Raw genomic sequence first — 24,435 nt, forward strand, 5'->3', positions numbered from 1 at the left:
CAAAGGAGGCCAGCTGTTGGAATGCATCATTCAGCTGCTCTCTTTGCAGATGGGTACTCTTTTAAACTGTTGAATCAATGAATTTCTCACAGTACATAATTAGTTCTTTTATGACACATACTGTTTGGGAACAACTGCTTTAGATCAAAGGCACACACACAGTCAAACAAAGATCTCCAAAGGGCAAATATCCCTTTCTGTACTATTCTTTTTTTAAAGTGTGGCGCCTGTCAATGTAACAACATGTCACAGAAACCCCTGGAGTTTCTTGAATGCCGGCTGATGCAATCAGAAATATCGAGTGGTAAATCATTTCCTTGACTTTAGGCTGCATATATGTGTCAGTGAATGTTTGTGATGTTGATTATGATACAGTTGGGGGTCTGTGAAGTGCTGTAAACTGATTGCTGGAGTGGACAGGTGGACTCTGCCTCCACAAAAAGAAGTTGCTGCTTTCTAACCAGTGTAGGTAGGTAGGTAGGTAGGTAGATAGATAGATGATAGATGATAGATAGATAGATAGATAGATAGATGATAGATATAGATGATAGATATAGATGATAGATGATAGATGATAGATGATAGATGATAGATAGATAGATAGATGATAGATAGATATCATACGTACTGTATACAGTGATGTTGGCCTCTGATTTTAATTGTGTTGTATTGGCAATTATGCCTCTGCATACATACAACCCTCTGTTTTCCATTGTAACATTCTTGATGACCACATTAGAAGAAGCTTTATACACTGGCTCACTTAGGTCGAATGTATTTTCAGCCTTGGTTTCCTAAAGGGAGCAGAGTGGAGACAGAAAAAAACCTGCTATAAGGCCAGTTCAGAACAGCTCAAACAGAGAGTAACACATATCCAGTCAAGAACAGTGAACTACAAAGGCAAATCTTAGATTTCCTAAAAGTTTCCTCCTTAGAAAGCCATGAATTCAACAATGTAAAAGGCTAAATCAGGTGAGTCCTCAGACTCTTGGTTCTGAAATGTGACTTTTACAAGCTCCACCCTCATGGAATTTTAGTGAACATGAATTATGAAAATGAAAAATGGTATTCAATTGCAAAATGGTATTCAGTCACAATGATATTTGGACCCTCAATATTAGTGCAACTCATTCCTATAACAATGACAGAGTTAACTACCAGTGATGGTGGTGCATTGCAATGTAGGATGGGCTAGAATCAAAATTCGGGCCAGAATCACAGTTTGGGAGGGAATTTCCTCCTGAGTGGACACAGGGCTTGCCACTTTCTGATGGGTTTGGGGCCTGTGTCTGAAACAGCATGAGAGGTGGGCGTAGCATGTGCCTTTGTGTGCAAGATGCCTTGAAGGTGGGAGGCAGGTGGTGCAAAGACAACATAACTCTCCTTTGCTGTGCTGAAGGCCTCAGAGCAAATTTGGCAAGGCTGAGCAGCACATCCAAAGCACATCTATGAGCCATGCTAGATCTTCTCTCAGATGCTCAAAAACCTCTGGTGAGGCAAAGGGTGGTGGAACCATTACTCCATTTGCTCAGCAGCAGCCTTAGGGCAGTGGTATCTCCAGGTCTTTCTGTCTGTGACCCAAATCCTCTAAGATGGAAAGGGAACAAGGCCGTCTTACCCATAGGCACTAGGGGTGCGGGGCACCTGGGCGCCAGGCTCTCAGGGGCACCAGGCTGAGAGTCCGGGGCCCGAGAATTGAGTCTGGGGAAGAGCCCACCCGTCGGTTAGAGCACCGCGGCAGGCTCTTCTGCGGGCAGCTCTGTGCCACGAGTTCAAGGGTGACTGAGCCAGTGAGATGCTGACGCAGCCGGCAGGCTCCGCCCTCCTGCGAGCCGGGGACTGGACAAGCGGGGGGGGCACCGGGTGGATCTTTGCACCCCGGCGCCACATATGCTTAAGACAGCCCTGAAAGGAAATGACTGCAACAAAATTAGTATATCAGGGGATTTTAACCCAGGCTTTATTTTTCTGCATACCCTCCCCACTATCCTGACTAAAAACACAATCTTAGCAAACAACTCATCAGAATGGACTGCAGATATATGGTTTAATCTGCTGATCTATGAACCCTTCTGAGGGCTGTTTCACTACTCATACATATGAGGCTGCTCTCCTTTTTATTGTTTTGACATTGGAAAGATGCTTGAAGCAGCTTCAAAATACAATACCTGTAGCACACAAGGTAAACATGCTTGTTAAAATGGTACAGGAAGTGACCTTATGCCACTTCCTGTATAATTCTATGCACAAAGGGCCATTGTACATACAATGTACCTCCATCAGTATAAAATGGGGCAGCCATTTTGTTGTATGTAGAATGAACCGTTGTGCATAGAATTACACAATAAGTTGTTTCCTGTACCATTTTGAAAAATGTTTTCTTTGCTGTGCAGCTGATGTGCTGGGCTTTGAAGCTACTCCAATAAGATTTACAGTGTTAAAACAAGGAAACAGAAATTCACCTCATGAGTCCTCCACATCTGTGCATGGGGGGAGGGGTTATGGCTTTTTCTTTTACTTTTTAAGGATTTGTACAGAGTTATCCCCCCCCCCCCAAATGCACATGGGAACAGACAGGACATACTTTAAGACAGCCATGTGTGGAACCAGAAGAGAACAAACTGAGGCAGATTTATCCATCCCTAGACATGATGCTGGATTCTTCCATAGAGCTTTGCTCAGTGGTAGAGCAGCTCCAGGTAGTCCTGACAGAGACACCTGTCTGAAACAGACTGGAGGCTGCCAGTCAGTGTAGACAATACTGAGCGAGATGGCTTCATAGTCTCACATGATATAAGACAGCTTCCTATATTCCTATGTACATTAGCTCTCTCTGCAAACATGTAGAGTATGTTATGCCTTTAAATTCACTCAGGATGTTCAGTGGAGCAGCCATAATCATTTCTCTCCCCATCAAAATGTACTACCGCCAACCCAAATATTTCTGTGCATTCCTAGCAATTCTGAACTGATGCTAGAAAGCAGGCAGATGCTGTTGGGCTCCCCCAGTCAGGGCCAGCCCGCAGTCCAACAACATATCTGACATCATAATTTCTTTGATTGGATACTGAGCATTTGAATGCTCACTCAAAAACTATTTGAGGAAGTGAGGACAGAGATTGCTAGCACACAACAAAACTTCTGACTGGAATCTTTTGCATTCAGCAGAACCAATAACTGTCCTTGATCCAGGGACAGATGTGATTTACTCACAGTCCTTCCAGGAATTGTCCATACAAATTCAATGCGTCCATTGAAAAATGTCTCCGCACTGCATTCCAGGTTAAGGTTGTCTCCAACCACCAGCTTTTGGGGATTTGTTTTGAGAACCAGGTTCTGTATCCTTTTCTCTGGAAGACATAGCAAGCCAAAAGCCAATATCAAAATCCAAACAGTGGCAGATGTCAAATGCAGATTATCAAGTATCTGGCAAATATTATAATACAATTATCGATAAGAAAAATAGCCACAATTTAAAACTTCTGAAAGGTTAAAATAGCAAAATTCTAAAAACAGATTAAAACTTGCTTCAGCTTTCTAAACCTCTGGGTAGGCTTGTCTAAATGAAAATGTTTTTAGCAGGTGCCCAAAAAAGTACAGTGAAGACAGCTAACTGATAATCAATAGCAGAGGCAGATTTAGGGTAGCATAGCTGGTTCAGTCGCATGGGGGTGCCACAGGTGACGCCACAAATATGATTTAGAATGGAGTGTGAGAGGTAGGGGGCACCACATGTTGACATCACACAGGATCCCACTGAAATCTGTCCAAGATCTGCCACTGTCAATAGGCAGGGAGTTCCAAAGTGTAGGTGCTGCCACACTAAAAGATCATCAGCAAAATATCCAAGTATTTGAGCAGCCTTCCCAAACTGGGTGTCCTCCAGATGTTTTTGGACTACAATTCCTATCAGTCCCAGTTGGAGTGCACCAGATAGGGAGAGGCTGACTTAAAGGATATCTGGAGAACTTCTGACACCAGGCTCTGCAAGGTAAAACTCTGGGCAGCATTTGTGGAAGCATCTTAATTTGATCTGTAATTGAAATTAGGGTTCACAAATACTATGCTCCAGTGATGTCAGCAAGGAGAGCGCTGGTTTTCTGTGTCCGCCCTAAGGCAGTGCTGCTTACAATGAATACTGTACAGGATGGGATCTGCTTCCTCCTCACATCCCTACAAGCTACTCACCTACTTTCTGTGTCACATAGTAGGATGTGTATTCGTCTCCCCTGACCATAGCAACACACTTGAGCATGCTACTGAAGAACTCATAGGTAGGCAAAGTGACCACAAATCCTCTCTTGGGGTCCCATTCCATCTTCACAGACCTCACGGCACTGCTGGAAGGATGCTGAGGAAGATGAGAGGCAGATGTGATGCTACACCTGACATTCAAAACCACCCCAACAGTTATTTATTCATTCATTCATTCATTCATTTATACATTTTATTTATGAAACACTTTTCATGAAACATCCCAAAGCGATCACCTATATATCATGAAGTACGAAAACATAGAAACACAATTTCAAATCCAATGCACATACACACTGTGGATAAGAATCTCTACCTAGGAGGCTTGTTGAAAAAGGAAAAGATGATGAAAAGATCACAGGAATGGGAGGGAGTTCCAAGGGGCAGGTAAAGCTAAAGGTACCCCTGCCCGTACGGGCCAGTTGTGTCCGACTCTAGGGTTGTGCGCCCACCTCACTTAAGAGGCCAGGGGCCAGCGCTGTCCGGAGACACTTCCGGGTCATGTGGCCAGCATGACGAAGCTGCTCTGGTGAGCCAGCACCAGCGCAGCACACGGAAACGCCGTTTACCTTCCCGCTATAAAGCGGTACCTATTTATCTACTTGCACTTGAGGGTGCTTTCGAACTGCTAGGTGGGCAGGAGCTGGGACCGAAAGACGGGAGCTCACCCCACCACGGGGATTCGAACCTCCGACCATGCGATCGGCAAGCCCTAGGCACTGAGGTTTTACCCACAGCGCCACCCGCTGCCATGCTAAAAAAGATCTGATTCCCACATCGTACAGAACAGACCTCCTGATGGGATGGTATCTGCAAGAGGTGCTCCTACAAAGGGCAGATATTATTCTGGGAGCTGTAGTTTGTTAAGTGTGTTGAAAGTTGTTAGGAGGCCCCTTATTCCCCTCACAAAGCTAAAATTCTCAAGAGTTCCCTGTGAGGAGGGACTGATTATCCTTGTGATCGGGGATGGGAAGCTGTTTTTCTCTCCCTTTGTAGAGTTGGCCAGTATCTGCACATGCGCACACACCCTTCTCTGTCCTCTACCCAGGCAAGACCTCAAGGGTACAAATTCATTCAAGAGCATGCATGCAAAGCAGCAAGGCAAGAGGGTGTGGCCTGAGGAGAGTTCTAAGGGCCAAATGGAGAGAACTGGAGGGCCAACTTCATTCAACGCTCCTCATCCTTGTTCTGTATTATTAGCAGGGTTCCCCCCCCCATGGTGGTGAATAGCCAGAACGGCACCATGTGACAGAGCACAGCACCACATGCTTTGGTTGGTCCCTATTTAGTGAATGAATCAGCCTTCACAAAGAGTCATGCTCCTGCCCTCGTTTCTCCAGTGTGTTAAGTTTTATATTGGGGATGATGGGGATGTTGAAAAGGTTGGATTTTAAGCTCAAACCAAAGAACAAATCATGTGAAGTTAGCCTCTTTCCTTGAGTATTAGCAGTCTGCACACTTCCCCATAAATATTTAAAGGATATGGAGTGCAGTCATTTTAAAGTATAATGGAAACATAAGAAAGGTAATTTATGAGGGGGAAAGTACATTCCTACAGGAATAATACAATGGAATAGAGTTGAATATTATGGCTTTGTGCTTGAGTATCCCCCAGTGGTCAAGAAAAAGAATAGGAAGGAATATCTGCCTTTTTAAGATGGCCCCACATATGAAACTTATTCATTATAATAAAATATTTTAGCAACAACAACAACAACAAAAGGGTAGCATCTACCCAACCACTTAAAAAGACCTTGTGGTATTTCCCCCCTCTCTCTCCTTCAGCTTTATCAGTGGCCAGTTATTAATTTTGGGTGAGGATATTCTAAATTCGTCCGATCAACGGACTCCTTCCTTCCGCGTCCCCTCAAACTTCCTCTGAGTACAGGAAGCAGCCAGCATGGCTCTACACGCTTCCAGGCCAGGCCAAAACAGCCACTATGGTATTTCCTTAAATGGGAACAGAACGAAGGCGCCCAAGGTAAACACTCGCTCACTCACACACCTCCATGAATAGGTTCATCATCTTTACTGAGGATGTCCGGAGGCACCTTCCTTTCGCGGTATGATTTCCAGCCCTGCCCATTTGTCCCCTTTCAAAGAGGAAGAGTGGAATATTTGGCCTAGATTTTGTAGCAGCTCAAAGTGGAAACATTTTGTTTATCCACTCAAAAGGGTAGTAGGAAGAAGGTCCCTTCAGTTCCAATAACAAGAAATGACCAGCTAGAAATCTGAGACAAAGCCAGGTAAAAGGAAGGTTAAGACTCTAAAAATAAGGTATGTAATGCTCAGTTGCTCAAAGACAGTCACAAGGAACCTTCTTATGCCACTGGTCAATATTAATCTTTATACAGTTCTGGGGGTGGGGGAGAATGATTCTGGCCATGAACCAGATGCACCCCACATCTCATTCCACCCTCTGGGTCCCTTCAAGCCAACAGTTTTTCATTGGGATACAACTGTGAGGGTAATATCGTGCAACTGTGCATCTGCTACTCCTTCCTCTTACAAGAAGACCAAAGCAGATGGGATACTGTCTGAAGAAACTGGTACTCTTTGCAAATATGCAAAACATAGTCCATGAGTTTTGCAAATTGCATATATGAAATTTTGGGGATGCAGCTGCCTTTTGAAGTTTGATAATTTAAATAGATGTAAGGCGGTGCTTGCAGTTCAGCTGTGTATTGACATTATTTGCATTCTTTTGTAGGGACTACTGGGGTCTTCTTGCCTTTTGTATTCCTATGAAGAAACCCAGAAATGAAGCCCTAATTGGAAAATGTCTGCTGATGATGAAGTGTAGAGTTGCTCCTCCTCTCACTTTTTTCATGTTATCTCACCCTGCCTTCAGCTTAACTGGAGCCATCCTGTACTTCAGAAAGAATATTGTAAAGCTGGAAAGGTGCAGAAACAGGCAACCAACATGACCAAGTTCATAACAACTCCTCTATGAAGAAATGATTAGAACATCTGGGGCTTTCTAGTTTTGGCCTCATCTGCAGGGATGTCTTTTCCATTTGGCTTAGTGGCACCCTGTGCCACAGCGCCTGTCCATCAGGGGTGCTGGGCTCAGGCGCCCAGCAGCAGATGTTTCATTTCTTTCTGACCATGCTGCTTACAGTTTCTCTCTATCTCAGCAGGAATATCTGTCCCCTAATGCTCATAACTACCTCCCAGAACATTTATATTAACCCCCACTTCTAACCCATGAAACTTTTATCAACTTAAACCCTTAGTTTTCATCTCTTCCTAGTTTTGTAACTTGACTTGAGTATAGTCTTACATGGTTACCATCTTCTTTGGACTCAGCTACAATCAGTCAAAAAGCAGAGCTTTGTATGTGTTACAAACGCGCAGGCATAAATGGTATATTTGCCTGTTGATGTGACGTTGAGACTAAAAATTAACTGAAACTCATTCTTTATTGCCTTCAACTGGATTCTTAATTGTGGATTATGAATACACCTTGGCTGGAGTGGTTTAAAGAAGATTGAGTTTGTTTTCAAAGTACGTATTCTTATAGATAAATTGGAATTTTAAAGTTTGGAATGGGCTAGAGAAGCTGAAATATTGATAAGGACTGGATATGCCTGTGTCTTTTTGAAAGGAGAAATTATTTCTACAAAGATCGCTGGGAAGGTGGTGCATCTGGGAGCCCCCACACCACCTTCTTAAAGCTGGAAGCCGCGTGTGCTTATAAAAATGCTTGGAGAGATAAACTGAAACTTTAAAGTTTGGAACTGTGGGGATTGAACCCGGGACCATCTGCATGCAAAGCAGCTGCTCTGCCACTGTCAACTTGTCAATCACTGCTGCGCACAGAATGGGCAAACAGTTCTCTTGTCTGGCTACCCCTCCATGCCAGAATACGCCTGGCCAGTTCAGGGTTTTGTACTCCGTGGCCATCATCACCTTCCCTGCTAAGACCTTTTTAGGGGAAAATAGCAACCCAAATACCATACATACACCAGAAGAGCCTGCTGCTGGATCAGGCCAGTGGCCCATCTAGTCCAGCATCCTGTTCTCACAGTGACCAACCAGATGCCCCTTTTGGGAAACCTGGAAGCAGGATCCAAGCACAGGAGCAGCCTTTTCCCTTCCTGCGGTTCCCAGCAACTGGCATTCAAAAGCATCCCTGCCTCCAACTGAGGAGACAGAGCAGAACCATCCTGGCTGGTAGCCATTGGTAACCATCCCCTCCATGAATGTGGCTCGTCATCTTATGAAGCCATGAGGATTGGTGCCCCCACACTTTGTTTGGCCTGAGACATTTTTCTGCCTGTGGCAACAGAGAATCCTTGAATTGTAGGACTGAAGGGACCCCAAGGGTCATCTGGCCCACACACACCCCAAAATGGAAGAAGGCAGCACACACATTCACTGGTTCCATGGACGGAGTCCAGCTGGAGGGGTGGCTGGGTTTTATTCTAGCTCCACTAACTCTGGGAGCTGATATGATTTCAAAATTTGCAGAGAACAAAGTTACGAAAAAAGGGTTTTAAGTGCTTATGCTCACAATGTCAAGTAAATAAACCAGAAAATAACACTTGCAACTGTATCTTATTTTTCCTTCTTTAATAATTTCAGGGGGGGGTTGACAAAAAAAATTCCGCACCGGGTACCTCCTGACCTTGCTATGCCACTGGGTCAACAACTCTGGGAAATAGGAGGGGGGGCGCCAGAGGGATTTTTGCACCACAGCACCGGATATGCTTAAGATGGCCCTGCTCATCTATCTGCACTTTCGTTTGACATGTATTTTGATCATATCCTGTCCCAATTAATTCTCCCAGGTCTGAGGGCTTTTTCCATTGTTCTGTGGCTGTGCCTTGGGAAAATCCAATCCGACCTGCTAAATCAGATCTTATCAGATTCACAGAAAATCTGAGGAGGGATTTTGCTTAACCGAGTTACCTTAGATTTTCACAGGGCACAGCTGCGGAACAATGAGAAAAGTTCTCTGACCCAGGAGAATTCATCAGCACACAATGCAATCAAAATACAGGTCAAGCAAAAATGTGGATGAGCCCTGAGTAAAAAAAGGGCGAGTTAAGGGAGATAGGATACAAGTGAGTACAGTTATGTATGGTATGGAGAAAGAGGCTACAGAGACTCTTTTCTCCCTCTCTCAAAAAACTAGAAGCCAGAGAAGTGTAATAAAGCTGGATGGTGGGAGATGCAGACAAAATAAAGTACTTAATCACACAGCACATAATTAAACTATGGGATCTGCTTCCAGAGGCACTATCAATTTAGGATGCTTTCACACTAACCTGTTTGAACCCTAAAGTTTGTGTTTTTCTCAATCTGGAATCATTCATGCTCATCCTCAGCATGCTGCTTTCAATCTAGGTCGATAGTGTTGTTTTCAAAAAGCTAAAGGGCTGGATCAGGAATAGCTAAAAATAGCTGAAGTGAGGACTGAAGCAAAACGCTATGACGGGTGGCAAGTCTGTCAAATCCTATTCCAAGCCGCTACCAAGAATCGGATTACACCCATAATCTGGTTATGCCACTTGCAGAATTGATTATTTCCTCTTAGATGAGACTTAGAAGAAGTGTGCTCACCAGCAGGAGCGTTGGTGTGATATCCGGCGAGGTGACCCGGCAAGGCACGATCACTTCTGTAGCATTGTGTACGAAGATAACATCAGGAACACTTGGGCGGAAGTCTACAAAAGGCTGTGTGTTATCTGCGGAACACAGAGAAGATAATGTTAGTTATGTGCCAGCCAGCAAGCTTGTTTGGTCATTAGTCAGATGCTCATGCAGGCAACTTTGATGGTATTTCTCTCCTTTGTAACCTGTTAATTTTCTCCAAAAACAAAACAGCCCCTCGTTTTTCTCAACAGCAACCTTGTGAGATAGGTTAGACCAATGATCAGAAGCCATTTTAGGACCATGGGTACATTTTTATTTGTGAGTGAGTGATGTGGGTGCTACTCCTTCTGGTCACTTTTCTTCCTGTCCCCTGAATCAGCTCCCACTCACCTCCTATGCAAGAAACAGGAAGGAAAAAAGTGAGTGTACACACACATACACACACTTCAGTTTTTCAGGGGATCTGGATAAAGATCACAGTCACCAGTTGAATTAATCTGAGCCCTGAAAAGCATATAAGGTTGAATGAGGAAGTGGGAAAGAGCACCATTCTTTCCAACTTTCTCTTTCCACTCTATGTACTTTTCCTGGGAGAAATGGTAACCACCGTTACCTGTACCATGATGAAGTGGGTAGTGAGTGGAGGCCTCAGAGGCTTTGTTGTAACCTGGGGAGGCCTCAAGGGTGCTTTTCTGCCCATGGGTGCCACACTGGCAACCCCTGGGGTAGAATGAGAGAATGCTCGATTGAGCCTGGATCTGCCCAGTCTTAGCCTGTCACTCTACACTTTGCTGGCTTTACCTGTGAGCAAGACGTCCACAGTGTCAGGACTGAAGTCTGTAGGAAGGCATGAACTGTCAACCTGTGCGGTTGCAGGCAGGGGCTTAATCTGGTGCACCACCAACCAGCTTCAGTCCAGAAGGAAATGTAGAGGAAAAAGCCCCACCAGTCAAGGAAGCTTCTTTGCACCGATAGGTCAGAATGGGTCCTTAACCCTCGTAATAGTTTATGGATCCTGCTCACTGGTCTGGACAATGCTAATGCCTGCTTTTACAGGCTGTAGACTCACTTTTACCTCACATCACTCTCTGCTTTTGCTCAAAATAACAGAGACACAACTGCGATGAGTTTTCGTTTGTTTGTGTTATGTACTGAAGTTCTCACCCTGGGCCAGCAGGGCGATACTGTAGATAGTTTTTACTCAGGTCCACGTCAGTTATTTTAGGCGGGAAACCCTGGGTTGTTGTTGCTACAATGTTGATAGCTGGCTGCCTATAAAAGCAGGCCGGCTGAGCTGTTTGCTGTTCAGTTTTCTGTTCCAGCTTACAAAATAAAGAGCTGCTTTGGAGAAATCGCTGTGTCGTCTGCCATGTCTACCCACTATTCAACAGTTTGTTTGTTTGTTTGTTTGCAATGAGCTTTTGAGACAAATCTGTGGAGGGTGGAATCTCTCAGCTTTGTAATGACCATGACACCACAGTTTATGCAGTTACAGACGTGAAGTGTCAAATGCTGTGTATTGTGGGATCAGTTTCATACCTTCCAACATTCCTCAGATGAAAACAGGAAAAATGTCTCAGTCCCCCACCCCAACTGACCCTCCTTGCACCCCCCCTCATTCCCCCCCCCGATGCAGACCATTTCCTAGCAGAGGAAGGGCAAGTGCCCCCACAACTACAGCAACCGGACACAGCACCCACCCCTCTGCCATCCTGAGAAAACCCTTAGTCTGGATTTTATTTTGTTCTTTGAAAGATTTACAAAAAGAAAAACACACACCTATAAATAAATTTTACAAAGGGTGAAATCAAGACTCTTTGCGCTCCACTCTGCCCCCCTTTCTGGGGTGGCCCTGCCCTCCACTTGCCCCTCAGAGCTGGGCCTCAGCGGTGATAGCCTCTCCTCCTCGCCTTCTCTACATCAAACCCTGCAAGCTACCCAAGGAAGGAGGCTAGCAGCAGCGCCCATGGAGAGGCAATGGGATGCTAGTGCCACTTGAGACAAGCATCAGCTCCTCCTCCTCCTCCTTGAGCTCATTGGTGGCAGCACTGGAGGGGGGGAAGTACATTGCAGGATCAAATCAGCAGCTGGGATGGCTTTCGTAATTCTGGGGCATCCTCTGGAAAATCGAGACTCTTGGAGGGTATGCAATTTCAGCCAATGCAAAGCTGACAGAATGCAACACCAGAAACCTGTGCTGTTTGGCAGAAATAATAGTTGGTGTGATCCATCCAAAACACTTATATCCAAATACTGCATCTCTAAGAGGCTGTCCGTTGTTTAGATACTGCTGAAAAATAAATTCCTTGCATTCCAACATTTTCTATTTATTTCTCACATTTCTAACTTGCCTTCTTCCATCAGAAAAGTCACAGTGGTGTACCTGGGATCCCCAGGCACCCTGCACAAAGAGAGGGGATCAATAAGACAGAGGAGAAACATTACCAAAAGATATATTGAAGAAGAAGACAGCTACTCAGAGATAATAGAGCTGACTTTCTTCTTTTTTGTCTTGGGTTCCCAGGTTTATAAGCACTGAAGGAAGCAGATCACATGCCCAGCAGGTTCACAGATAATGCTGTTTACAAGAAAGCTCCATGGTCCCTGCTTCCACTACACACATGGTGAACTCAATAAGCTTAGCGATAAGTCTTGACTTCCTTTGGCTCACTGGTTTACAGGCTTCAAGAGCTGCCCCTCCCTTCCATCCGTGAGGGAAAGAGACAGTCATCAACATGGTTCATCTGCTTTTTACTGTGTTATACACTATGCACCATTCAAGCATGATGCTTCCCTAATGCTTTCAGGAGACCTTTGGCAGAAGAGTTCTGCAACACAAGCCCTGCCTATTACAAAGATGGATTGCATTAGATTTTAAAAATATGTTATTGAGGAGCCATCGCCAGCCTGATGCCCTTGGAGAACTACTTCCATCAGGCAAAGCTGCTGTGGCTTATTGGAGGTGTAGTCCAAAACCTCTAGAAGGCACTAAATTGATGAAGGATGCTGTGTAGCATATCTGTTGGGCCTAGGCATTCGTGATAACAGAATAACCTCAGGATTTGCAGGACAGGCTTGCAGGACAGGACTTGTTCTTCTAATGTCTCAAATCTGAGACATTGGTTTTACAACCCAAGTAAGAGACTCTCCTGGCAGCTCCATGCAAGTGGGATGCTGTTGTTTGACTTTGCAATATAGTATATCATTACAATTTCGCTATTTAAGCCTTGTAGCAAAGGATGCAAGTCTTACAGGCTGATCCAGTACCATGAAATACCAGTTCTTACCACACGAGGGTGCAGTTAGGGTGACTTCTAATCACATCCAAACGTTTCTCTTGGTACCAGTACTTTGTACAGAATTTTAAATTTTACCATACTTCTAAATTTATGCTTGGGTGGAGGAAACTGAGCACGTGAAGCAGAAAAGCAGCTAGTAAGAAGAGAAACATCCTCCCTCATGCATTTTGCATCCCTTCTCTTTTCGTTTTATTCAGGGCTATATGTACCCTGTCCTTAAAACACCCAAAACACCTTCACAAAGTTCTGCACCACAAACGGCTGCATTCTGCAATCTGCTTAAATTATTGCAAAATTTTCACAATTCCTCTTGGATTGTTCACTGCTTTGCCTAATTTAGTCTGGACTCACCAAGTCATTGGGAAGGGGAAGGAGATACATGTGGCCCCAACCCTAACTGCCACACCTTTTATATAGCTGAAATTTTGGCTGCCAAGATTTCAGCAAACACTGCCCATGCCTTTCCAAACTCTCTCCCTCACAGTCATAAAAACAATTCCATAAGTTTCTCAGTGTACCTTATGGCACACCCTGTGGTTTTTTCACTCACAAACTTGCCCATGTCATGCTTTTGCTGGGGAAGAAAAATCCAAAGGCGGGGGGGGGGCAGAGGATCCAAGACAGAGGAACAATGAAATTGAAAGCCTGCTAGGATCACACTGGAAGGGGCAGAGGAAGAGAGGGGGCAAGGAAGCTATTTTCTTGGCTCCCCTCATATTTCATTAGCTGTGCTTCCCCTGCCCACAGGGTTTGCTAATCACAGTCAATATAGCTCTTCACATTTTGACAGGTTGGATGGCATTATAGCTACTATTATAGCTACTATTCAAATTAGTTTTGGAAAATACCCAGAAGCAGCTCTTTGTCAGCCTAAAGTCCATCCATTGGCCAGTAAATTAAAATTTCCCCAAGAGCAAAGTGCCTAAGGAAGATGAGAGTATCTACATCAACTCATGTTTGCAATTTCACACTCTCAGAATGTTTTCTGCATCAGAAACCTGTAGAACAAATCCAGATGCGCTCCAGAAGAGTGTTTTCAGATTTGATTTTAGATTTGATAAAAATTGAAAGAAGGGTTCTATTGTCCATCCGATAATTTTGTTGTTATTTGCAACAATGTGCAATTGTAAAAATGATGAAAAGGTTCTTTCAAGATTTGGTTTGTCGTGAGAAAACAAGTCCAGCAAAGGAAACCTTCCATGCCCTCAAAAAACTATGTCAAAACATTGGATGACAAAGTTATACAATGGTACCTCGGGTTAAGTACTTAATTCGTTCTGGGGGTCCGCTCTTAACCTGAAACTGTTCTTAACCTGAAGCACCACTTTAGCTAATGGGGCCTCCTGCTGCCGCCGTGCCGCCGGAGCACAATGTCTGTTCTTATCCTGAAGCAAAGTTCTTAACCTGAAGCACTATTTCTGGGTTAGTGGAGTCTGTAACCTGAAGCGTATGTAACCTGAAGCGTATGTAACCCAAGGTACCACTGTATTTGGACAGTGTCAACATGATGCTCTTGCAATATGGTTATTTTATATTTTATTTTAGCTTGGGGGTTTATTATTTAAAAAATGGGGCAAAACCAGCTGAAAGGGGAAGTTGGGGTTGGCACTGGGGCCCCCACCCTGACCTCACAACTACACTCCTTAATCACAGATGTATTTCTGCCCTCAGTTCCATCATCATTACAGTAAATATATAATCCTTACATTCTGAAGTGATGGGGATGGAAGAATCTGTCAATTTCAGTTTCTTCCCATTTCATTTTTTTCCAATCTTAAATTCAGTTCACCCCTTCTCTGCATAGGTTATTTTTGGCCATTACGTCATTCCCCAATGGGATGTAATGGCAAGTTGTGATGTGGAATTATTTATGATAATTATGGTTATGTAATAGATGGATAATGGTAAAAGATGCAACAAATTTAGACTTAAATATGGAGCCCATGGAGGGAAGGAAGGAGGTCTGAAGGTTCTAAAGAATCTTGTAGTTTAATGTTTGAAATGATTATGTTTTATATGTACAAAACTATCAAAAACCCAATAAAAATAATAATAAAGAAATAAGTAAGTTATTTTGGGCAGTCTGGAGGTTACCGACAGTCTTTTGGTGTGGCAGCACCTACACTTGGGAACTCCCTGCCTGACATTAGGCAGGTGCTTTCACTATACGCTTTTTAGGTAAAGGTAAAGGGACCCCTGTCCATTAGGTCCAGTCGTGACCGACTCTGGGGTTGCGGCACTCATCTCGCTTTATTGGCCGAGGGAGCCGGCGTACAGCTCCCGGGTCATGAGGCCAGCATGACTAAGCTAGAGCAGCGCACGGAAACGCTGTTTACCTTCCCGCTGGAGCGGTACCTATTTATCTACTTGCACTTTGAACGTACTTTCGAACTGCTAGGTTGGCAAGAGCTGAGACAGAGCAATGGGAGCTCACCCTGTCGTGGGGATTCAAACTGCCGACCTTCTGATCAGCAAGTCCTAGGCTCTGTGGTTTAACCCACAGTGCCACCCGCGTTTAGCTCTTGCTAAAAACCATTTTTGTTTGGACAAGTCTGCCCAGGTATCTAGAATATTGATGTGTGTTTTTAGTTTATTGCTTAGCTTATTTGGGGGGAATGCTTTTTAAACAGTTGTTTTTAACTGTATTTTATTAATAATTTTATTGTTTTATTCTCTTTCTAGACTACCTTGAGGCTTTTTCTGGAATCAATAAGTGTATTAATTTTACTTAATAAAGAATTAAGTTTGTTTTAAAAAACTGTTTTAAGCCCTAGCCGAAATTCATAGGCATTTTTGTGTAGGCTTAACCTAACAGACACATTTTTGTAGGAAAGTTTCCCCAAAATTCATGTTTTTGCAAGCAATTTCCTCTAAGGTAACTTGCTTTTTGAACATTGCTCTCACCAACATACACATTCTTGCACACACTTTCTGCTAATCTTGGTTTGTGTTTTTTGAGGCTGGCAAACTACATCCCAAAATTCAGAAGCGGTTGGATTTTAAAGGATAATGGGTGCACTTTTTGTTCACATACTAATTCAGGAAGTGTGAATTAGGTGGATTCACATTAAAATGCGAACGTAGTCCTCCCCCACCCTTGGTCATAGGACACACAAACCCATTTTCCAGACTTCATTAAATGCCTCACTGCTTTTTTGCAGATCCTTTGCTGGCAAAAGGACAAAGCCATTCAGACCTCATTGTGCAAGTTCTTTCCTCACAAACACATTGTCCTTGGATCTGATAGTGACATTAAAAACAAGACAAAGAACCCAAACCGCTGACTCACTCTACATTGGTACCCATTATTAAACTTGAATTGTTCATTTTTATAATAGCTGGGCTCCATCTGAAAGACCATTTTCCTGCAACTGTCTAGTCTGATACCAGGATGAAATCTTCTCTTGAAGCTAGAAGCAAAAAAGCTTGAGTTGGATGTTCTTAAGACTACCCTATTCAATGAACTTTTGACTGTTTTTGGAGCTTTCAGAGAACAAAGACAACAATCTTAATAACGACAAAGAGTATCTGACAAAGTGTGTATTACACACGAAAGCTCATACCTTGAAAGCTTATATTTAGTTGATCTTTAAGGTGCCACTGGAATTATTAAAAAAGATTTTTTCATCTTTCATCTTGTTATTTAGTATGACTATGACAGATCAACACGGCTATCCACCTGAGTATTAATAATGAGCAGCTTTGGCAGAAAAGTGCTGCTTAGATTTAAGAACATCAGAACATAAGAATAGCCTGCTGGATCAGGCCAATGACTCATCCAGTCCAGCAACCTCTACTCACAGTGGTTGACCAGATGTTTGTGGGAAGCCCACAAGCAGGATCCAAGTACAAAACTGATCCAAGTACAAAACTCACACAACCTCACTATGGTTTCCAGCCACTGGCATTCAGTGTGTGGCACCTAGACTGGTGACTGGGAGTGGCCACTAAGACCACGTTCTGTAAACCTGAAGGAGCATCTCCACCCCCATCGTCCAGCCCGGACACGTCGGTCCAGCGCTGAGGGCCTTCTGGCAGTTCCCTCGCTGCGAGAAGTGAGGTTACAAGGAACCAGGCAGAGGGCCTTCTCGGTAGTGGCGCCTGCCCTGTGGAACGCCCTCCCAGCAGATGTCAAGGCAATAAACAACTATTTTATTTTTAAAAGACAACTGAAGGCGGCCCTGTTTAGGGAAGTTTTTAATGTTTGATGCTGTATTGTTTTTAATATTCGGTTGGAAGCCTCCCAGAGTGGCTGGGGAAACCCAGCCGGATGGGCGGGGTGTAAATAAATAAATAATAATAATAATAATAATAATAATAATAATAATAATTATTATTATTATTATTATTATTATTATTATTATTATTATTATATTTAGAAGCATTACAGAGCATGGTCATTGTGGCTAGTAGCCATGGATAGCCTTATCCTCCATGAATTTGCCTAATTTGTCCGTTAAGAGTTTGGGTGTAATCTTCGACACCTCCCTTTCCATGGAGGCGCAGATTGCAGCTATAACAAAGGTGGCATTTTTTCATCTCTGCCAAGCTAAGCAGTTGGCTCCTTACCTCTCTCGCCCTGAGGTGATCCACGCAACGGTCACCTCCAGACTGGATTATTGTAACTTGCTCTACGTGGAGCTGCCCTTGAGACTGACCCAGAAACTCCAGTGGGTGCAGAATGCCGCGGCGAGACTCCTTATGCGGTCCTTGCTGCGGGATCACATTCACCCAGTGCTATACCAGCTGCACTGGCTCCCGGTGGAGTACAGGATCAGGTTTAAGGTGCTGGTTTTAACCTTTAAAGTCCTATACAGCCTAGGACCCTCATACCTACAGGATCGCCTCTCCTGGTATGTCCCACGGAGGACCTTACGGTCTTCAAATAAAAATATCTTGGAGATCCCGGGCAACAGGGAGGTTAAGCGGGCCTCAACCAGAGCCAGGGCTTTTTACAGCCGTGGCCCCGATCTAGTGGAACACTCTGTCACAAGAGACTAGGGCCCTGCAGGACTTGACATCTTTCTGCAGCCCCTCAAGACGAAGCTGTTCCACCAGGCCTTTGGCTAAGACACAGTCTGACCCCTCTCTCCTTCTGTAATCCTCATAGAACTCTAGCCCAATGGTTGCCATTAATTTGATTCTGAATTGACTTTAGAACGTTTTTTAATTAACTGACTGTGATTTTATGTACACTGTGCTATTTTTACTTGTTAGCTGCTCTGAGCCCAGCTTTGGCAGGGTAGGGCGGGATATAAATAAACAATTATTAATAATAATAATATTTATCATCATCATCATCATCATCATCATCTCTTAAAGCTATCCATGTTAGTGGCCATCATGGCCTCCTGTGGAAGTGAGTTGCATAGTTTTAACTATGTGCTGCATGAAGATGTACTTTTTAATCTGTATTGAATCTTCCAACATTCCACTTGACTGGATGTTTTCCTAGTCACTTTCTCTATGCTAAGCATGATTTTCTAAACTTCCATCATGTCACCTCCTACTCTCCTTTTCTCTAAGCTAACCCCCCCCAAAACGCTGCATCCTTTCTTTACAGGGGAGTTGCTCTATCCTTTTAATAATTTTGGTTGCTCTTTTCCGAACCTTCTCCAACTGTACAATATCCTTTTTGCAGCGAGGCAACCAAAACTGTACACAACATTCCAAATGCGGTTGCACGACAGATTTGTGAAACAGCATTATGATATTGGCAACTGAACATGAGAGTTTCAAGGTGCTCCTAGATCTGCCTTTGCCACAGGCAGCTCAGGTAACCGCCTCTTTCAGCGGGTCTGGGAAGGCTCCCTCACAGAGAAAAGCATTCACCACCCCGCGAAGCCCATCGCCCAGCCCTTCCCGGCTAGCTTTTATAAGCCAAGATGGGCAAGGATCAAGGAGACAGGTGGATGGTTTCACTCGTCCAAGCAGCCTGTCCACATCCTCGGAGGTAACAGATTGGAATTGGTTGAAAACGTGGCTTCCCACCCAGAATCCTGGGAATGGTATTTTATTAAGGGTGCTGGAAATGGTATTTCTGTGAGGGGGAACTACAATTCCCAGGATTCTCTGGGGAAGCCATGTCTTTTAAATGTGCACTGAATTTGTGTTAAATGTATGGTGTGGGTCTGCAGCAAGATGCCAACACGGAAAGAGAATAATAGAAACATAGGACTGGAGGGACCATGAGAGTCATCAAGTCCAATCCCCTGCAATGCAGAAATCAGTGTGGGGCTCTAACCCACGATCCTGAGATTAACAGCCTCAGGCTTTACCAACTGAGCTATCCCAGGACAAAGGCATCGATACATCAACCACAAGCAAACAAAAACAGCAGGTTGGTTAACAGTCAGAACCAGAGGGAACAGATACCAAAAGGGAGAGAGGCGGGCAGTAAAGTCAACCCAACACCTAGGTCAAATGCCTGCTGAGCAAAGCTGTTTCCAGATGACAGCAGAATACTACCAGAGCAGGGAGCAGGGAGTTCCAAAGAGCAAGTGCTACAATGGTGGAAGCCCCTGTGATCACATCCACCCATCTCACAAAGGGTTAGGGTCTTCCCTGCTGACCTTAGTGAATGGGCAGAATTATGCAGGTTACGGTGGTGTCGCCCAAATCCTGTTCTCGAAGCCACTGATAGGGGCTTAAAAGCAATAGCCACTAACTTGAATCAAATACAGAAGCAGGCCATCAACTATCAGCAGCCATTCACTTACACAGCAGAAAAGAAAGAGATGAATCCATGGGTATCATCATCAGGCAGATGAATACAAGAATCATAGAACTGTAGAGTTGGAAGGGACCCTGAGGATCATCTATTCCAACCTCCTGCAATGGAGGAATCACAGTTAAAGAATCTCTGATAGGTGGCCATCCAACCTCTGCTTAAAAGCCTCCAACAAATGAGAGTCTACCACTTTCTGAGGCAGGTCATTCAAAAGGCTCTTGCCGTCAGAAAGTTCTTCCTAGCATTTAGTTGGAATTTCCTTCCTCGTAATTTGAATCCATTGGTTTGGGTCTTTTCCTTTGGAGCAGCAGAAAACAAGCTTGCTCCATCCAGAGTTGGCAGTGCATTTTTTAGCTTCCCAAGGCAATGTTTCTTCAATCCAGCTTTCACCAACCTGGTGCCCTCCAGATGTTCCCATCCAAAGCACCTGAAGGATTCCAAGTTGGTGAAGGCTATCTTAAGTGGATGAATGAACAAAGGTCCATACAATTATCTTGCAGGACGTCCACAAGCTTTTGGATAATGTCAAATGTTGACTAAGCAGTCACATGGGACCACCCTAGATGGAAGCATATCTGGCATCCTGAGCTCCTAGAGAAGTGATTTCCCCTGCGGTACAAAATGTCTGTGCTGCAAGGGCAGCTCACTGCCTCCCATTCAAACACCCTTCACGCCACCCACAGCTTCTTCAAGGGAAGAAAATTGCTATGAGCTGCAACACACATCGCACCCAGAGACAAGCAGGCACTGCAGAATGTTCACAGCTTATCGGCTGTCAGGGAAGTCCGAGGAGACGGAAAAGGGTTTTTTTGTGGGTCCCGCAGACAGGCTGTCTGGCTCGGCAGGTCGGTGGAATTTTGCAGGAAGGCAGGCAGGGCGGGGCTCACACAATTTATGTCCAGTGTAGGTCAAGGAGGTACACTTACATGGAAGAGCTGAAGAAGCATTCATGATGGGTCATAAGCTTTGGGGGGGGGGAGTGAAGAGGAGAGAGGGGCAGATGTGAGCTTAAATCAGCAGAGATTAGCAGGCAAAATGAAGCCACACCAATCTGTAGTGGAAAAACAAAACAAAGGTCACATCTGAAACATACATTTAACCCAATAGGATACCACTTTATAAACAGTTGTGGCTTTCCTCAAAGAATCATGGGAAGTGTAGCTTTTTTAAAGGGTGCTGAGAGTTGTCAGGACCAGGGCTTTTTTTTTTGAAACTCAATTCGAGCACCTTTCAGGTAGGCGCCATTGCCATTCTAAGAGAACGAGGGAGGTGTTCATGGTGAGTTCCAGCACCTCTTTTTCTAGAAAAATAGACACCCCTATTCCCCTCACAGAGCTACACTAAACCACCCCTCTCAGAGTGGTTTAAGAATCAATCCTTCTTCACAGAGAACGCTGGGAATTGTAGCTCTGTGATGTGGACAGAGATCTCCTAACAGCTCTTAGCATCCTTAACCAACTACAGTTCTCAGGATTCTTTGCGAGCAGGGAAGCCATTGCTTTTAAAGCAGTATCAAAGTGTTTTAAATGTATGATTCAGAAGTGGCCAAAAAGTAGAATGGGTAGCTTTGTGATTCATTGAAATTCATCGCAGTAGCTTGCACAGCTATCACTGACAAATGTGCATGCCACACAAATTCAGAACACTAAGGCCAATTCACACTTTACACCTGGAACAGAGTTGACCCTGCTATTAGGCAGAATGAGGCAACTACCTCAGGCAGCAGACTGGAGTGGGGGGCAACTGATGGTCAAGTGTTAGAGAGCAGAGTTGTGTGTACCACACACAAGTGGGCCTGCACCACCAGCTTGCTGTTCTCAGTTGTAGTGGAATATGTTCTTCTATAGCTAGTGTTGAAGTAAGATTCACCCTGCCAGCCTGGCCGGCTTTAGTACATGGAATTGGAGTGGAAGGGTGCCATCTTGTCCTTTGCTTCAAACTTCAAGTTGTGTTTTGTGTTGAGCCAGTCATTCTTACAGTGATTCTGTATTGTACTGACGGTATTTTATGTTTTGCTGCACTTGCATATTTTGTTGTAACACCTCCTCAATATTTGATATCAGGAGGTGTGTGTGTGTGTATGTGAATGCACACATGCCATGGTTTAAGATCCTGGTTATTAAAGTCATGGTTTCCCAGTTTGAGTTAACAAGGATCAGTATACCACAGCTGATATGCTAAGAAGGGCAGGCAGTGGGGTGAGGGAAGACGCAGAGTCCTGGCACTCATCTGGTTTAGCACCATTTAGAGATTACAAAACAAGACAGTCCCTGTTCCAGGGATCAAATTCTAGAAGGCACAACAGAAAATGAAAAATTGCCAGTGAGGGAAGGGGAAAGCCAGCAAACCCAGACTTAAAGCAGCATTGGTGTCATGATGCTGTGTTTGCAATGAAAACATTACAAATGTTGCTGGGGTGGAGAAGCTCACATGGATTGCAAAAGTCAATTGGCCACATGAGGCAGAGGAAAGAGCTTTGGAACAATATGACTGTTCAACAAAGCAATGTTTTCTCTCTTTTTGTCTGAGTAACTGACTACTGGTCTGTTTTTGAGCATAATTCTAAGTGCTGGTTATGACCTATAAAGCCCTATACAGCTTAGGTCTAAGCTCTCTGAAAGACTATCTTCTCACACAAACCTGCCCAGGCTCTGAGATCTTCAGGGGAGGCCCATCTCTTGGTTCCACCACTCTCACAGGCCAGCTTTATGGGGACATGGGGGAGAGCCTTCTTGGTGGCTGCTCCCAGACTTTAGAATTCCCTTCCTAGATAATCTAGGCTGGCTCCCTCACTGCTGTCCTTCCACTGGCAGCTGAAGACTTTGCCCTGAAATGGACTGGGTTTATTTAAGGAAAGGGCTTTAATAGTGCTGTGCTTCTTTATTATCTGTATTTCAATAAATTTGTTTGTTTATATTGTTTTAATTCTATTAGAGTTTAATTAGTTTTTAACAGTTATCTTTTACATGTTTTTAACTTTTTGTATTTTATCTGTGTTTTTAAAATTTGTGTAATTTGAATCCTGGCCGGGGGGAAATACGAGATATAAATAAATATGATAATGATTATGATAATGATAATGTACTTGGCTCAATCCAGCCTATTTTGTGCAGTCAGAGATGCAAGACAGCATCGTTCCCCATTCTGCCCTGTAATCAATGTATGCAGCATCACTTCTGTTCTGCTGCATTTCACTTTCTGCCAAAACTTATATTATTAGTCACTGTTCTCTGTGGCACAATTACATAATTTACACTGTCATTATATTATTCTACCCCATTCATTTCAATGCAAGGGAAGGACAATGCAAGTGAAGGGGGCAATAATTAATTTGCAGATTGAAAGCAACAGCAGGGTTTACTGATTATATTCATTCCAGACATAGGATGAATAAGTGAACAGTGGCAATTTCCACTCCACACACCAGGGATGTCTAACCTGTTCCCTTCTAGAGTCCAGATGTTGTCAGACTACAGCTCCCATCATTTCTGACTGCGGGTCATGCTGGCTGAGGCTGATGGGAGTTAGAGTACCACATCTGGAGGGCACCACATTGGCCACTCCTGTCTCAGGCAGTCTGTGCAGGCCAATATATTCAGCTGTCAAGGAGCCTAGTCTGACAGCCCTGCAAAACTCCCCGGGGAAGGCTGTCAAAACAGGGGCAGGAAACAGTAGCAAGGGCAGCAAAACTTCTGTTGCAACAACAATCAGGGACTTCAGCATTAAGCACAGCTGGGGTGGAGGGCAAAGAGGGATGGATACTATTTTTCTTCTCCTTTATTAAGAATGGCCTGGTGCTCCCAGAGGAAGAACAATTTACTCAGCAGTTCCTCTCACTCCACCTGCTACAGCCCAGAGCAGTTGTATAGACCTTTCAAAATCCACACTTGCTTTGATGCAAACATGAAACAAAAGCTATGGAAGAGCTTAAATATAAAGTAGTAGTTTTAGAAAAGCATGGCAGCAACCATAATACTTGGCAACTGTCCTCTCCCCACTTTTTTTTTACTCACAATGCCATTGATTGGAACTTCCATGGCACTGCATTTTGGGATTGCATTTAGGGGCCAATCATATGGCATCCTGCTGAGGGTTCTTTGATCCCCTAACCAGCAATCATCAGGAGGACCTGCATATTACATATAATGGAGATGGGAAGGGGAGGCACCTAAATCCTACATGGTGTTTTAGCACCATAGCAAGAACTAGGGTGAAATGCAAACTTCCGGCCAAGTGTACCGTGGCTGAATCTAGAGTCCTGTTGCTTACAAAGGCCATGATGGAATTTCAGAGGGGGCAGAAATTCTGCAATTCTTGCTGCAGCAGATCTGAATGGGCCTTGATGGGTCCCTTTGCTAGCTGGACTGTCTTAGCATGCAGTGGATCCTTGTCTCTGTCCTCATTGCCCCTTCCCAAACAACCCATTTTGTGGACTTCTGTCCATGTCTTTTAGTGGGTACAGTTGATGGTGAAGTCCACCCCCAACTCTGACCCTGTGCAGCCTGATGGAGTCTGGTGGAGAAGGTGACCTCTGCCACATCCTAACCCCCT

At 44.2% G+C, this 24,435-nt stretch overlaps 1 protein-coding gene across 3 annotated transcripts in view; it reads right to left on the minus strand.

Annotated features, from left to right (window-relative positions):
• Positions 1 to 24,435, minus strand: part of LOC128406212 (vascular endothelial growth factor receptor kdr-like) — a 191,127-nt gene that overhangs the window by 106,184 nt on the left and 60,508 nt on the right. For all 3 annotated transcript variants that reach the window (XM_053373359.1, XM_053373358.1, XM_053373360.1), the window contains exons 4-7: positions 9,823 to 9,947; positions 4,189 to 4,351; positions 3,214 to 3,350; positions 629 to 794 (exon numbers count right to left, since the gene is read on the minus strand). In XM_053373359.1, coding sequence (XP_053229334.1) covers positions 629 to 794; positions 3,214 to 3,350; positions 4,189 to 4,351; positions 9,823 to 9,947 — 591 coding nt within the window. The remainder of the gene's footprint in view (positions 1 to 628; positions 795 to 3,213; positions 3,351 to 4,188; positions 4,352 to 9,822; positions 9,948 to 24,435) is intronic.

Source organism: Podarcis raffonei, chromosome Z (assembly GCF_027172205.1).
Source record: "Podarcis raffonei isolate rPodRaf1 chromosome Z, rPodRaf1.pri, whole genome shotgun sequence".
Taxonomy (NCBI): Eukaryota; Metazoa; Chordata; class Lepidosauria; order Squamata; family Lacertidae; genus Podarcis; species Podarcis raffonei.